The sequence below is a fragment of the Propithecus coquereli genome, unplaced genomic scaffold, assembly GCF_000956105.1.
Source record: "Propithecus coquereli isolate 6110/MARCELLA unplaced genomic scaffold, Pcoq_1.0 Scaffold214, whole genome shotgun sequence".
Classification (NCBI taxonomy): Eukaryota; Metazoa; Chordata; class Mammalia; order Primates; family Indriidae; genus Propithecus; species Propithecus coquereli.
This window is the reverse complement of record NW_012146523.1, coordinates 3,964,918-3,982,477: the sequence shown is the minus strand read 5'-3', so window position 1 is coordinate 3,982,477 and position 17,560 is coordinate 3,964,918. Positions and strand designations below refer to the sequence as shown.

General features: G+C 39.4%; 1 protein-coding gene across 1 annotated transcript in view; it reads left to right on the top strand.

The window, feature by feature from the left end:
• The first annotated feature begins 1,673 nt into the window (after window positions 1-1,673).
• Window positions 1,674-17,560, top strand: part of NEK10 (NIMA-related kinase 10) — a 225,985-nt gene continuing 210,098 nt past the window's right edge. Inside the window, exons 1-4 of the mRNA XM_012644543.1 lie at window positions 1,674-1,869; window positions 5,211-5,365; window positions 16,632-16,742; window positions 17,018-17,078. Coding sequence (XP_012499997.1) covers window positions 16,669-16,742; window positions 17,018-17,078 — 135 coding nt within the window. The 5' untranslated portion in view covers window positions 1,674-1,869; window positions 5,211-5,365; window positions 16,632-16,668. The remainder of the gene's footprint in view (window positions 1,870-5,210; window positions 5,366-16,631; window positions 16,743-17,017; window positions 17,079-17,560) is intronic.

Below are 17,560 nucleotides of genomic sequence, written 5' to 3'. Positions count from 1 at the left end.
GGACATTGTACTGTTTTACTTTTGAACTGTATAATTTACATTATCTATGCATCATTCATTTCAAAATAGTAAAAGGGGTATTAGAATACAAAAAGAGGAGTGTTAGGTCTTGACAATTTTAAGCCCTGCTACATAAGCTGTATAAGCTTCCGTAAGACCCCTTTGCGGTCTTATATACCATACCTTTATCACATTACAGAGCACAATATGGACTTAGCATTTGCAGATGATAGTGAACCTCTCTTCTAGAGTCGGTGTCATTCATGTCACTTCTGTCTTCTATGCAACTTTCAGTTATTTTCAGGGAAGGCCCAAACATTAGTTTAAGACTGTTTTGCTGAGAAGTAGAAAGATGGGAAGCACGGTTGCTATTCTGATGAAGATTAGATGTTCAGTGGCCTCACTGCTTAATATTTAGAATCATGTATAGAATACTTTTTCTACTCGGCATAAGTCTTTCTGCCCCGTCACCTTTTTGTTTTTTGATTCGTGACATTAATCCTGATGGTTTTATGTTTTCTGAGGTTTAATTAGTTCTGCTGTATTTACCTGAGTTTGGCTTTCATCTCACTTTTTTACATTTCTGAAATAGGACTTTTTTTAATTAAAAAAAATGCTTTCAATTACACAGACCCAAGCATTGTTATCCTATTGGGCTTACTTATTATTCAAAGTAGAGGAGCATAAGGGAAGGGTTCACTGTATTCATTTAAAATCAAGTTTTGGGAGATTTAATCACCAGGTTGACACACATGGGCATTTAGAGTGATATTAAGATGGTATTAAGTAGAGTTCTGTACTAGAAGAAATTGTCATGGGACCATAATTGTGGTTAAGACTGGGCTCTAGACTTCATCACTTACTGGCTCTGCCATGATGGACTACTTAGGCAACTTCTTGTGCCTCCATTTTACATCTAAATTATGATAAAATAATGACTATCAGCTGATGTGAAAGAGTAAGTGAAATAAAATGAGGAACAAATTTGGATAGTGCCCGGCATAAAATTTGGTATTTTTCGATCTTTTTAAAGCTCCATAATGTCAAGTATCTTTTTAAAGCTTTAATGCAATTCACAATTTTTAAAGAAGCTTCGGAATTTTACAAAAGGTGAAATGACTTGCCCAAGACAACAGAACAATCCGGTGATAGGTGTGCCATACATCTCTTGAATCCCAGGTCACTCTTATTTTCGCAGCATCATGCAGTGCTCTTGAGCAACTGAAAAATGTTTTCATACCATATGAAAGCTATTTAGCATGTTGCATTGATTTCTTATGAAGTTAAATCTTTGAAAGAGAATTGATTTGAATTTTAGCCCTCTGCAATTCTTGAAGTTAAACACCCCAGGATGAACCTGTTCTTTCCCGCCAAAGTTTGGGCACCCCAAGTCCAGAAGACTTTACGGTGTTTAGGAGACCTGTGGTAGCTCTGTGGCCGGGCGAAGTGGCTGCAGCACAGCTTTAAGGCACCTTCTCCCTCCTTTCGTGCTTGCAGCGGGCTGGACCCAGCCCGTTCTCTGGTTGCTATGGCCACTCTGTGGCAGGCGTCATCTGTCGCTAGGCGCTGTGCACTTTGCAGCATGGCCGTTCTCTATTGGCTGAGGTGCCCGGGGTTGGAGGAAGAAGCGTCGGCATTGGCTCAGCCAGCGCCGGTTGGTAGCCCGAAGGAGGATTTGACTGAAAAACCGACGGTGCAGCTGGTCGCTGTGCCCCGGAGGTTGAGGGGACCAGGAGTGGACTGGAGGGACGGCGGGACTGGCTGAGACTGCACGGGACCCCCGAGCTGGAGCAGCGGGTGACCGTAGCAGGGACGATGAGAAGGACGATTTGGAGATTGGCTTGAAGGAGGGACCGTCCCTCCGGCGCGGTGAGTGGGGCGGGAGCCGTGCTGCGCTGTGCCGGCGCGCGGTTTCAGGCAGGGTCTCCGGGGAGAGGCCTCCAGCTCCCTGCGGAGCGGTCCTGAAGCCGCAGGAGCCAGCTTCACTCAGCGAGAGGCAGAGGCAGAGAGTGTGGGCTGTCTTAGGTAGGTGAGTCACTGCGTGAGCCAGTCTTCTCAAAGCAGATGGGTTTGTGTTGGACGGATGGATGGTGGGAAAGTGCCATCGACGATGTTTGATGGCGCTTCCATTTCGATAAAAGTTAAATGGAGCCTGAGTGTGTCCCTTCCAATCTGCTCAGACGCCTCTGGAGGCTAGTTCTTAATCTCCTCTATGGGCGTCGCTTTTCTGCCTTCCCTTTAAGTGGTGCCGCTCTGATTCAGGCCCTCTGCTTTCCTGCTACCCCTGGTCTGTTGATACCTAGAAAGCCTCCACCTTGAGCCTAGCCTGCTCCACTAAGCACCAGGCGCCAAAATCTCACTGCCAGCTCCCCCCACCCACCCTCACCAGACTGCTACTGCCCTTGGATTCCCTGTTTGGGGCGCTATCATCCATTCAGTTATCAAAATTCACACCCTGGACAACATCCTTGACACTTAACTGCCTTTTCCTCTGCATCTCCAACAATTATCAAGGCTATACCTTCTTAATAAATGTTGAATCAGTTCCCACATCACCATCTCCGCTCTTAGTATTTTATAATTCCCACCAGTCCCTTTGTTAATTTCAACGCCCTGGCTTCCCTGATTTTGGTCTGGTTCTGTCTAACCTATCTTCCCCACCACTGTTAGACCGATCTTTTTAAAAAGCATATAAGGGCATTTCCCTTTCCTGCTTAAAGTCCTGCAAAGATTTTTCATTACCCTAATCTAATCCTTAGTTAGGGCATCTATCAGCGATTCCATTTTATTTGTTCCCAGAGCATGCCACATTGTCTCCTGTGTGTGGTAATCTCACCTGTTGCTCACTGCCTAGGATGGACTCCTTTTTTTCACCCTCTCCCCCTGCCCTCACTCCCCAATCATTCTTTGTGTGTTGCCTGATTATTTTTTCACTACTTCCTCTGGACTATCTCTCTGTGAGAGACTCTCTGTGTGAGAGAGGGCAGAGGCCATGTTTGTCTTACCATTGTTGTACTTCCAGCAGCTAGCCCAGTACAAGGCATGTAGCAGGTGTTCAACAAATACTTGTTAAATGAATGAATCTCTAAAATGAGAAGTTTTTATTTTTCATGACATTCTTATTAGTTCTGCAAAAGTCAAAAATAACTTCCAGCCAGTAAAGCTTTTGTTTATAAAACTCAATGTTTAATTTACCGGTTTTACTTTAATTTCAAAGCCCTTAGTTGGAAGCTGTATTTCAATGTACAGTCTATATTTCATGTCATAGTCATTATCATGACAGCTGTTACTATGTGGCATAAGTTTAAAAAGGTAGAGAGAGAGAGAGAGAGAGAGGGAGAGAGACAGAGAGAGAGACAGAGAGACAGAGAGAACAGCATGGTTTGCAAAAGCTAAGCTTTGGAGTTGTACATATGTGGGTTTTAGCATTTTACCTCTGTGGCCCTTAACAAATTACTTAGCCTCTAATCAGCTTCTTTATCCATCTTTTGATTCAGTCAAGTGTAATTTCTTGGACACCATCCTGTCATTATACGTATTTACTGACCATCTAGTAGGTCCAGGGCTCCATGCTAGATAAGGGCAAGGCAAAAGAAAGTGCAACCTGTAAAATCCTCACCTGTAAAATGGGATGTTTCTGAACATTACATGAATTAATATGGACAAATTTCTTAGAGCAGTGGTGGGTACATAGGAAGTGCCATGTAAGTGTTAGCTATTTGTGTATGTTCTACTTGGGGCAGAGAGATAGGTAAACAGGAAAAATAAAGCAAGATGAAGGGATAGAAAGTGTCAGCTTGGGGATAGGGTCTGTGCTTGGATTGGGGAATGACCCTTAGATTTTTGAAAAATTTGATCTTCCAGAGAAAAGTGAACTTTAAACATGCTCATATATATGCCTGACATGTATCGTTAGAAAAAGAATATGAGCACTGAATAAAATGCATGATTTTTCATTTGGTAAAATAATCCCTCATACTTATTTATAGGTCAGACTTTCCCTCATCTCAGCTAAAATCTGCAATAGTAATAATAAAGGCCATGCATGTACTTAAGTTTGTGGTGTTGGCATTCACTCGGGGCTTATTAAATCTTATTTTAGGATTAGTTATAATGGACATAGATTCTAGCTTCAAAGCAGTCAGCAGAGTCAAAGTGATTAAATGTTAATCAATTGGCTCGTATCTAGAAAAGAGACTTTGAAAAGCCCTCTTATAAACATTAAAATAAGAACTAGAAGCAGGACAGATAAGGCACAGCAGCCATAACATTGACCCTGTGCCATTAGGAATTTAGTGTATTTTGCAAAACACAGGGAATTTTTAATTAATTTGAAAGAAGTATGTATAAAGTAATATTTGTTTATAAAGAGGTCAACATTTATCTAGAAAGATAGGCAAATAGAAAGGTGGATGAATGCCACCAATAAATGAGAGTTAGTAGCACATAAGATTAATAAGGAGGGCTCTGCCTAACTTCAAATCCCTGCTCTGCCACCTACCAGCTGTGTGACCTGGGCAAATGACTTAACCTCTCTAGGCCGCATTCCCCTCATTTGTAAAATGGGGACAATAATGGCAGCCACCTATAGATTTGTTAGGAAAATATATTGGGTGATGTATGGAAAGCACTTAGAACAGTGCTGGCACAGGGTGACCGCCACGTAAACATTTGTTCTTATTGTTATTGCTAGATATGAGATCTTGGGCACTTTACTTAACTTTTTAGTGCCTTAGTTTCTTCATCTGTAAGTTGGAGATACAATACTACTCATAGGGTTGTTCTGAGGATTAAATAAATATACTAAAGTGCTTATAAGAATAAGCCTTATGAGGTTTAAAAAATTAAAATAAAGACATTGGTGACATTGAAATTAAAACCTATTTTAAATTTTATGTCAAGGAGTCAAAATCAGTGAATGTATACAAATGATTGAAACACAAGCTCTTCAAATGAAGTAATAATATTACCAATGATATTTACAACAGCTATCATAACAATAACTTATATTTCTATAGTTGTTGACAGTCTGAAGGGCTTTTACTCTATTTAGTCCCAACTACCACCTTGTCATAGGAAAATTGTTATTTCTAATTTTTGGTAGATTAGAAAACTAATAGAGATGTCCAAGGACATTCCTGAGGTCACTCAGTGGGCAAGTGGAAACCAGGTCTCCTCCATCACTCTCGCTCCTTTTGACTATATCCTAGTGGTGTAGCCAGAAGAATTCACATTCCCAAACTTGTAAACTCACATCAGTGGAGACTATTGCACTCAGGATGTGCATGTGTATGCTACACTTGATATAATGTGAATATTCATAGTCTTTTAGGAAATTTTATTGTCCTGTTCACACATACTTGAGGTAATGCATATTTAACATGAATGCGTTACTGTATATTATTTTCTTTGTGGCTTCCTTTTATTTCTATAGAGATTTTAGTCAAACCAACATTCTGTAATCACCAGATACTGGTCAGCTGGGGCAAACTTAGCATTTGCTGATATTTTTTCGTTATCTTTACTCCCCCTGTCTAAATAATAATAGTCCAACTATACTTGGAGCTTCCCAATCACATTTTACTTGGGATTTGTTCATTAATGAATTCATTCAGCAGTCATTTATTGAATACATCTTTTGTTGTAACCTAGGAATTATGTGCTAGATCCTGGGGATGAGCCAAAAGGCTGTCTTTCCTGTGCTTGACTGGTTTACAGTAAACTAAGGGAGGTGGACATAGGTATTTATTGAATTATTGCCTGAATCTGCCTCTTCATCAAGAGCTGCAAGGTGGTGCTTGGCAGCTCTGTGACCCTGTCTAGGAGTTCAGCTCAAAGAATGGATACTTGAGTTAAGACATGAAGGACAAGCCTTCCAGGTCTTTCCATACCAATGTAGCCATTGAGTCTTGGAGTGAAGACCTGGGCACATCCAGGAGAAGCAGATCTGGGGCAGGTATTAAGGGCAAAGTATGAGTGGCAGCTGGCTAGGGGGCCAAGAGCATCAATCACATGCAACAATGCCTCTCAGGCTTTGGTGAGTTTTGTTTTTATCCTGAGAGAAATGGGAAGCCTATAAAGGCTTCATTGATCAGATTCATACCATAAAACGAGTGCTATTGTTGCTATGTGGAGAACAGGTTTTTTATTATTGTTAGGGAGAGGGAGAAAGTGGAAGTCGGGAGATCATTTAGGAAGTGATTTTGGTAGTTCAGGTGAGCAACAATGTAAGCTTGGACTAGGGTGTTAGTAGTGAGGATGGAGAGAAGTGAACAGACAAGAATTATATTTAGTAGAAAAATAGATGGGACTCAGTGACCTAGCGCTGGGTATGGGGATGAGAAAGAGGAAGGTGTTATTTTTCTGAGGTCTATGTCAAAGGTCTCTGTTTGAGACTATTTTATTTGAGACTGTATTGTCATTCTCCTTGCCTAATATAATTACCTCTGGTCTTCCTGCCACTTAATGTAGTTCATTTGAATTCCATGAATGCTCTAACATTACTTCAGGTAGATTTCTCTTTATTCAAAAGAATTGGCCAAAGATTAATAGAAGTGATAATAGACTAAATGAGCTGCATGTAAATGTTTTAAATTTCTAAGAAGAACAGCATTGCTGCCAAACTCCTCAGCCATTAGGAGTTCCACAGCTGGCTGCAGCGTGTTTGTGGAACTTCCTTTTTCCAGCATTCGCCTCTCTCCAGATTCCTCAGCTCCAGCTCAGCTCATCTATTCGCTGTCTCCCAAAACCATTTTCGGGATCTTGCCTCCATCCCTTTGTCCTGGCATGTTGTTCACACACCCTCCCCATCCTTCTGGCCCTCTTCAAGCCCCCAGCTCAGGAAGCCTTTCCACAGTTCTTCAGCCCACAGTGATCATTCTTTCCCTGATTTCTTTCAATTTATAATCTCATTTAGAAATTATTATTTTTTTGCTTTGTGACATTTCTGGTGTCTTATTTAATCCATTGTATTAGGCTGAACCATTAAAATTTGTCTTTTTTTAAATAAGAGCCATTTTCAGCAGTTTCATATGATTTAACCTACATGCTTACGATTTCACACACACACTGGGTTGTGGAGAGATTTTTTTGTAGTGCCCAATATTGTCTTGTGCACAGTCAGAGCATAGTAAATAATAAAATACACTTAAAATACGTTATCAGGTAAAATTTAATTTTATTTTATGGCTCAGAAAGTACTTCTAGTTTTTGCAGTGCCACCAAACGTTATAAACATCAATTTGTTTATTCAGTGTTCTTTTCACCTGTAGAAGTTCTAGCAGTTTGGGTTGACTCTGTACTTACTTTATGACTTATTATAATGATAGTTAACTATTTTTTTGGAAGACATTATTGACCATGTCTTATTCAGTGCTGTATCCTCAGTACCTGGCATATACTAGGGACTCAATAAATATTTCTTGGAGTAATGAATGAATATCATTGTCACTTTTCTCTTTCTCACAAAAACAGGAAATAGAATGCAATCTTGTGATTGGGGTCAATGAGAAAAGAGAAATGTAACTTTAGTTATTTTTGTTGACTGGTTAATATGGATTCTTCCTTCACATCATCTGGACCTTTTTTCTCCTTTTTAGTATCATTACTTAATATGTGGGTCACAGGTTCATTTGCTCTAACATAGGCACATTATAAACTATATTATGAGTAGACTTGTGTGCGGTAGCAGCCACACAAGGCACAAACACAGCAGCATATCACAAATGTGATCAGGCAATGACAGTTGAGGGAATCCATAGAATCTACATTCATATCTGCAGATATTTCCCCTTATAACAAAAGATGTGAGTTTGAATGGGAGTAAGTCATGAAAATAAGGAAATTATAGTGGTGGTATCTGTTGTCACATGTTCTGGTTAATTTTGGAGCAGCACTCTTAGATCAACTTGGGTTAGTATTAGCTAAAGGAGGGTCTATCATCATAGTAGGTGGTTAATAACTATTTGGAGGAATACGTGGGAGAGGGTCAGAATACTATTAGAATTCCTATTTTTTAAATCCCCAAGTGCTTGTTTAAATATGAAACAAGAAATTGCTAAAGTATAAATTATTTGCACAAGGAAGGTGTCATGTCTACTGACTCGGAGCAAGGCCATGCTAATAGTACTTGCCCTTAGCTAGGGATACATTCCTGCCTTGGAGGTTCTGTAGCACCTGTGTCTTTGTTTCCTACCATATGATGATTCAAATATGCCACCTACATATTTCACATGAATGAACCAGGATGAATCAATGAATGAGTGTTTGTAAGCACCCCAAATCCAGGACATGAAGTTATACAAACATCTATTGGCTAAGGGACAATGTTAACAAGTTCTCCATTAATAATGATTGAGACCCTGAAGGTGAACTGAGTTTTGTTCTCCTTTTACTCTTAAAGGTGCTGTGTGGCCTTGGATTCATTTTACCTCTGTGGGCCTTAATTGCCTCATCTGGTAAATGAAGGGAGCGGAATCATGGTCTACAACTGATGGCCTGTAGATCTGTTTGGTTATCTGGTGCAAGCATTTGGTCTTGTTTTGTTTCATTTTTAATGTGATTTTGAATGTCTTTTGGGAGAGTATGCCTTCTCAGGTATGATTGAAGCTCCACTGCTCTCTGTCGTCTACACTGTCCTTATTCATTTACACTCTGTCCCTGGGCCTGGAAGGTGTCAGACCCCTGATACTGCATGTTCTCTAAAGTTCTTTGTTGTCCTAACTATCTCTGTTCTGCTAACTCCACACATATTTCTCACTGAAGAACAATAACAACGTAACATAAGGGATAAAATCAAGACTATAGGTTAGACTAGAGAACCAGACTTCCTTTTTGAGCTGTAATAGGTATAAGTAAGTCATGTTCCTTACAGGATTTCCTCAATTTTTTCCTCACTTTACTTTGAAAATGTGTCTGTGTGTGTGTGTGTGTGTGTGTGTGTGTCTGTCTGTCTTATTTTCCAGCAATTTGACCAATTTAAGTTGACACTTTCTGTGCAAAATATATAGTTTTCTAGAGCACACATAATTTGAAAAGACTAAGCACCATGTGTCTGTGAAATTAAGTGCAAATATTCTTTGCAAAAAGAAATCTCTTTCTCTATTCTCTAAGCACTTTAATTACATAACCTGCTCAAGTGAACAATGAATTTTAAGTGTTTATTTTGAAATAATTTCAACACATAAAAACTGCAAAACTAGAACAGAGAGTTCTCATATACCCTTCACTTGGCTTCCCCTGATGTTAACATCTTACATCACCATGGTACAATCATCAAAATTAAGAAACAAACTTTCAAATGATACATTTTATCATGTTTGTCTTATTTATGGTTGCTCAGTGTGAATTTTTATCTTATTTTAACCACTTTTTCAAAGAACTGCTATTAGAGGAATTTTAAGAAAAAATATGCAAAGGAATTGGAAAAATGGTTTTTCATTGTGCATTGCCAGTTAGTTATGTGGTTGAAAGCTCTCTAAATTTTTTAATCTGTCTTCTTGAGCACAGACAGAACTGTAACCTGCCATCTAATGTGGAAGTTTAACCATAATTCATCAAAAGGAATAGAGATTCCTCATTGTCAGTGCAAGGAAGTTCCAACTTCCTTTTGTGGTAGGAGTCATAGCAGTCTATTTTAGTACTTTTTCCAAATAATAAACTTGTTATAGCCAAAGTAGTGATTAACTTCAGTCATGCTAAACTTTTACTGTTATTACTTTATAAGTGTTGGTTTTGGCTAGGCTCAGTGGCTCACGCCTGTAATCCCAGTACTTTGGGAGGCCCAGGCAGGAGGATTGCTTGAGGTCAGGAGTTCAAGACCAGCCTGAGCAATATAGCGAGACCCTGTCTTTACAAAAAATAGAAAAATTACCTGGGCATGGTGGTATGTGCCTGTAGTCCAAGCTACTTGGAAGGCTGAGGTAGGAGAATCACTTGAGCTCAGGAGTTTGAGGTTGTAGTGAGCTGTTATGACACCACTGCACTCTAGCCAGGGTAACAGAGTGTGACCTTGTCTCAAAAAAAAAAAAAAAAAAAAATAGAAAAGTGCTGGTTTTTAAACTATTAGTGAATATAGTAAATAAAGTGGAATATTTGCAAAGATGCAACCTACATGATTAATAGGAAAAAATATATTTGTGGGAGATTTCCCATAATGATTCCAATGACTCTCTGTTTTATATTTAGTAAAGATGAGGCCACTTAAGAACCTTTTGAGCAGGTAAGGCAACCATGGAATGAAAAAGGATTTCCAGGTGGAGGATCTGAAACCATATCACGAATGCTCACTACGTTATTCAGTTCGTGGGTTTATATTGCACAATTTAGATTAATTATAGTCAATTAGGTACTTTTACCATGGCATGGATTTCTTTCTCTGTCATATGTGTTTACCCTGCAATTACCAAGAGACCACAAGCAAATGAGGTGTGTGTCTCTGAGGACTTCTTTAGCATTAACCCAAATTTCAAACAGTAGAAGATAGGAATTATTTTTGAGAATTTCTTTTTAAAAATGGGTTAAAAAATTCACTGGAGTCAGAACTGTGATTGTGTCTGTACTTGTCTAGGGCTGTAAACAACAAACCCATTTGCTATCTCGTGAGATAAGGAAAGATCTTTTCTCTCCCACCTGAGATAGTATACAGGTCCCATGACGGAGGTGTACGAAGCAGACACTGAAAATTTCAGTTTTTTGGGTTTTTTTTGACACTGGATCTTGCTCTGTTGCCCGGGCTATAGTGTAGTGGTGTCATCATAGCTCACTGCAGCCTCATACTCCTGGGCTCAAGCTATCCTCCTGCCCCAGCTTCCAGAGTAGCTGGGACTACAGGTATCTACCACTACACCCATCTAATTTTAAATTTTCTTTTTTTTTCATGGAGATGGGGTCTCAATATATTGCCCAGGTTGGTCTTGAATTCTTGGCTTCAAACAGTCCTGCCTTGGCCTCCCAAAGTGCTAGGATTTACAAGCATGAGCCATTGTGCCTAGACAAGTTTCTGTTCTTAAAGTAACATGCATTTGGTTTTTATATATAATCTTTCACTACTGTACCTGCTCTGTATATTTAGAAAACCAAATTAAATTTCAGCTTTCCCATTAGACTCAAAGAAAAATCCATGCAGGTACAAGTGTTTGTGTAGCAAGTGTTATAATCTCTTTGGCCTCATTGCATCTGTAAAATAAGTGTTAGAGAATCAGCGATTTTCCATTTTTATTTTTAGCAATGGAATCCTTTACCCAAATGAAACTGTATACAGAACCTCGGGGAAGTAAGACTGCTTCAGTTTGAGTGGGGAGTCCACATTGAGCTTTAACTACTCGGCCACGGTTCTCTCCTCCTAGGCTCACCCTTGCCCTCTTCTGGTTGTCGTGGAATTGACAATCACTGTGTTAGTCCCCTTAGGCTTTGTACTTAGGGCTGAGGTTCTCAGTTAGAGAATCATCTAGGGTTGCTGTGAAAATAATTCTGTTACTTGAAAAGATAGACTTCAGTAATCTAGACCAGTGCTATCCAGGTCTTTAGACTGGTATGTTACTGGTCCATGAGGAGATAAGGACAGAAATTGAGAGTAAGAATTTAGAAATATTTACAGCAATTTGACATCACCATGACATCCAAGCACATGATCAGTGGGCTTGTCTCACTGAACAAAATTTGGACTAAAAGTATCAGTCTCTAAAAGATTGGAAATAAAAAAAACTTCTTTACCACAGTTTCAGAAGCACTGTGATGAATATTATCTTAAATAGAACTCTAACTATCCCGCTAATGACTAAATAAATCCTGAATGCATTCAGGATTATTGCAACATTACAGATGGTCATCAATTGATCTGAATTAGAAAAGAGTTTTGTGAGATTTGTTGAACTGAGTGATGACACAGTTTTCTTTAAAAATAATCCCTTATCCATGCATCCATTCTTCAGGTTTCACATTCAATAAATATTTATTATTTGCCTACCATGTGTCTGGTGAATAAGAGAAGCCCAATCCCCCGCCTTAAGTGGTGATCAGACAACTGCAATATCGAATGTATAGGTTTGCAATGTGGGGAGTATCAGCTGCTCTGGGCGCACTAAGAAGGATCACTGGACTTGGGAGATCAGAGGAAGCTCTAAGCCTAAAAATAAATATTAAAAAGTAAATAAGTGTCAGACTTTGGTAAAAATAACTTAAGTCACTCCTTACAAATTACGACACAAATATTTTTTGAGTGCTTATACCGTGCTTGCAATGTGCCGTGCACTGTTCTATGTGTGGGGGATATATTTTTAGATGAAACAGACACAAGTCCCTGCTGTGTAGGGCTTAGGAGCTAGTTCAAGGAAACCAATGCATGGGTAAGAGGATTTCTGGTGTCGATGAGCTCCAGGGGGAAATGAAGCAGTGTGCTGTGGTAGGTACGTGTGTGGGTGTGACCATGCTGCAGAGGTTCATCAGAGGAGCCCTCACTTAGGAGGGGACATCTGAACTGAGAACTTCAAGGACACAAAGGAGCCAGCCTGAGAATATGAGAGGGGAACAGCAAGCAGCAACTGCCAAGGCTTTCAGGCAAGAAGGAGGTTGGCATGTTCCTGGGCACAAATGGTCTTAGTCTGTTTTGTGCTGTTATAACAGAATACCCCAGACTGGGTAATTTATAAAGAATAGTTCTGGAGGCTAGGCTAAGTCCAAGATCGAGGTGCCAGCAAGTTTGGTGTCTGGTTAGTACCTGACCTCTGCTTCCAAGATGGTGTCTTGAATGCTGCATCCTCTGGAGGGGAGGAACACTTTTTCACATGGCAGAAGAGTGAAAGAGCAAAGAGAGAACCTGCTCCTGAAAGCCCTTTTTTCAAGGCACTAAACCCGCCCATGAGGTCAGAGCCTTCATGGCCCACTCACTTCTCAGAGGTCCCACCTCTTAATACTGCTACAATGGCAATTAAATTTCAACATGAGTTTTGGAGGGGACAAACATTCAAATCATAGCAGTTGGCATGTCTATGGGTTCATTTTTCTCCCTGGAAAAGCCAGCATGGCTAAAGTGGAGTAAGCAAGAGGGAGAGGGCAGGAGGCAAGCTCAGACGGGTGAAAGTCATGGTTAAAAGCCAAGTGCAATACGAGACCACAGAAAGGTTGTAAGCCACATTGTGGCATGATCTGATTTACATTTTAAAATAATCCCTCAGGTTCCTGTGGATATAGATGCGCAGCAATGGAAGCAATGAGGGGGCTGTAAGAGTGATCCAGCGAAGAGAAGATGGCAGCTTGGAGTAGGGTGATGGCAGTGGGAGTGGAGAGAAGGGAAAGCAGACTAGTTTTGCTGGTGGCTTGAATATGGGAGGTAGAGAAAGGAGAAGGATCAAGAATGTCACCTGAACTTTTGTCTAGAGAGGTAGGGTGGTGCCAGTTACTGAGATGGGGAGCTCTAGGGGAATTTGGTCTTGGGGGTAAGGTTTAGAGTTCTGTCTGGGTATGTTAAATTTGGGATATCCATTAGATACCCAGACGATGACTTTGTGAATTCGGCAGATCGGGGGTGGATGGAGAAATTTAGAATTACGAATGGTATGTAAAACCATGGGCCTGCAAGAGATCCCTTAGGGAGAGGGGATAGATAGAGAAAAGAGAGGGCCAAGGACTGAGCCAGCTACTAGGCCAGAAGGACATGCTAGTGTCTGGAGAGGAGAAGCAAAGGAGGAGGAAATTTAACTCAGGAGTTGAGAGCCCTTGCAGTAGGCTCTGTCTGCTCAGTTTGTATCCAGAGCAAAGATTCTTGTACCCTCGTTATCCACAGCTCTTCCATATGGAGTCAGTATCTGGATAATGTGGATAATGTGGGCACTCTGTCTAGAGCCTCTCTGATCCCTTATGACTCTCTATGTGTCCTGGGCATTGGCTTCACTGTTCTATTGCTTCTAACTGCCAGTTGCTGTGTCTCTTAGAGGACTGCCCCCAAGCTACTGGATTCTCTGTACCCCCAGGTACTTCTGTTATGACTGAAGCTACAGGTATGTGAGAACCAGGCTCCCTTTTTTCAACTTTAGACAACTTTGAGGCATAATCTCCACTCCAGAGTTGACTCAGTGTGGAATCAGACTGAAACTACCCTATGGAGAGCTTTTGCCTTAGCTAGCACCTCTTGCCTGACCTCTATTGGGAGCACTTCCTTAATAGGTTATCAGCCTCAGGGCATCTTAACTCAAGATGTGAACTGTGCTCCCCACCCGCCCTCCATTTTGGATTGTAGACATTAGTATAGTGTAATCATTATTGATAATTTAAAATGGGATTATAATAAATATATTAAAGCATTCCCAACTTCTCAAAGTTTTTTTCAGAATAGTTGCCATTTTAGCTGCCATTAAGTGGAAAGGATTTTTTTTTTTTATCCTAAAGGCAATTGTCTGTTTCTACTGACACTGGTGAATTTGTTTACTCTTTGATTAAGTGAAACATTTCCAGAGAGTTATCTATATTCACTCTTCCAGCTCACAGAGTACATGTTAATCTCAAACTGATAAAACTATTAGATGATTATTTTCTGTTCACACAACCAGTCAGTAAAATTATGGAGATTAAGCAAGAGAATAAGACAGAATGTTTACCAGGGTTTGATAGTTGCAAATGTGATCTTCTAGCAGCAGAAGCTTGTGAGTTTTTCCACTCATACTCATGTGCATCATTGGGGCTTTCATCTCCTACTTCTGAAACAATCTGTAGCTATGGTTTGAGCAGGAATTTGAAGCCAATGGCAGGCCAGTGTATCTATGTAGAATTTTGTTTCTGTCCTTCAGGGAAAAGTAAAATTAGGTTCTATTTATTGTGACTGGATTTTTATTTTAGAACTTTTGGGGCATTTTAACATTTATGTATTAAAAACACTTGAGTCTTTTGCTTTTAAACACTAATTTACAGGTCCTCCATCCTTCCTACCTCCATCTCCTCTTTTTTCCCCCTTCCCTTCCTTTCTTCTTTCTTTTTTTTTTAGAGTAAAACATATGCTAAATCAAATTTCTATCTAAGCACCTCATGAAACAGGCTTTAAAGTTCATAAGTGGGTTTTTCTTTACTTGTGGTAAAAACCTGTGGTAGTTTCTTTTACCTTTATCAGTTTTAAGTCTGAGATTAGGCATGTTCAATAATATTTGTTGAATGAAGGAATCCATGGTGTTATATTCTAGGTACAATCCTAAAGTATTGATATTGTGCCTTTTCTTCTTATACACCTGTGACAAAAGCCTTTGTCTCCAACTGTTATTTCCATGTCAACTATTTGTCACCAGTATGACAACTATATTGGAAAAATCATTTTTAAATCCTTAGACAAACTGTCTTTGTGTATTTCATAAAATTAAATTTCACTGAATTCTTTTGCAGTGAAACATCTATTGGCACATTCCTTTTGCCTCTAAATACTTCTGAAACACTTGGATTTTGACCATAGATTTCACAATACATTGAGGCATGCAATTATGAGGCAATAATGTATGCTTTTTCATGCCTGAACAATACATTGAAGTCAAACTGAAGCACAGTTGGAAAATTTTACATCCAATCAAATTAAACTAATAGTAGATTTAATTTTATATTTGCTGTGTAATTGAAAGTATGGATATCTTCAATTTTCTTTTTCTATTCTGGAAATTAAAACAATTGAATTATTAATAGAAATTGTTAAAAAAAAAAGCAAACATAAATTGTTCTTTGTCTATTGGTAAACCTATACTTATCTTTCGAATCGGGGTGAGAAATAGTATTAAAATTAATCTTAGGAAGGGTGACCATGATGACACTATGAAGCTTAATTCAGAAGATTGAAGTGCCTATTTGCTGTATTTCCTGGTGGGCCAGCCTCACTGCCAGGTGGTCCGGTGAGCTCAGGAGCTGTACAAGACTGGCCCATTTTCCAGAAGAGCTTCTGACTGGACTTGACACATATAGGGTTTCAGGTAGCAGCTGACAAGCTTTAGGAATTCTGAAAATTCTCCGGTATTTTGTAGTTACCCTCAACACTGAGGGTTTATTTGTGAGTGGGTGAGGTTTTCTCTGGGACTCTTAGGGAAATGACTCATGGTGAGGGAGAAATCCTCTAAATTGGGAATTTTGTGGAGAAAGACAAGTGAGATGGCATAAAAGCATCAGTTTGGCTTTAGATATTTGATTTATATATATATATGTACAAATAAAGTTCTAAAATAAAAATCCAGTCAAAATAAATAGAATCTAATTTTATTTTTCCCTCAAGAACAGAAACAAAATTCTATGTAGACACATTGGCCTGCTGTTGACTTCAAATTCCTGCTCAAACCATAGCTACAGACTGTTTTACAAGAAGGAAATGAAAGCCCCATGTGTGTATATATTGTTCTGATATGCAGAACAATACTTGTTGTGGCAATGGGTCAGAATACTTGAAATCAAGGATGACCCAGAAAATATAGGCTCATGGGCTACTATTAATATAAACTATACCCTAAATAAATAATAAATGGTATTCATATTAACACTTTTATTATTATATGAGAAATAAATGTTAGTTTTTGCATGTTTAATTAGATGTTATGTGTGAATTTTGTCCGGATTAATTGAGAATATTTTGGTGCACACAACCCAACTAAAGTTTTCCTTCCTATTTACTTTGAAAGGAATGCAATGTTAATTCTGAGGCATTGATATTTTACAATGCCTGATCAAGACAAAAAGGTGAAGACCACAGAGAAATCAACTGATAAAAAACAGCAAGGAATCACCATCAGGTAATCCCATACTGGGTGTTTGCTAATTATTAACTTAGGTGGTGGCTACAGAACATATTTAATGGCTTTTTGAGAAATAGAGAAGACCCTTGACAACTGCTTATAGTGTTTACTGAAATGTTTGATCATTTCTAGAGTTCCAAAGGAAATGTTAAGTGTTTGCAAGGTTCAGTCTATAAAAGCAGGCCTCCAAGTGTCAATGCCATCAGTGAGTAACATGACCTTGTTCACCTGGAGCCTTCTGTGGGTTGACATTGTGTTATTCTTTCTTTTAGGGACTATTCAGATCTTAAAAGACTTCGGTGCCTTTTGAACGTTCAGTCAAGCAAACAACAGGTAGTGTTTTCAAAGAATGTTCATGCAATAATAAAAGAGAAATCACATGTTTCTGAAGGGATCCATTTAACATCTTTATGAACGACATGTCTGCTTTTCGTTGTTCTTTCACATCTTTTCCCTGTCTTCATCTGGCTGTTGCTCACATACCTGGCTCAGGGTCTGCCAAAATTTGGCATCCACAGTCTTCTCATTCTTCTCCCAGGCCGGGCTCTGCTTTATCCTGTGCTTATCGCCCTGTGTCCTAATTAGCAAAGCTTTTCCTTTTCAGGAAACAGCGTACTCTTTTATTGAATGCCCAACATTTGGCTCTTCAGAGCTTTAGGGAAATTGGTTTTTCGAAAGCACTGTTTACCATATTTTCCTCCTTCTCTCCAACCCCTCCCAATCCTGCCCCCTTGCTATAGGACTACTCTTGAGGTTTGCTGCAAGTTATACCTCACCAAAAAGAGGGCAGAGGAGTGAGTTTTGTCTATTTTTAT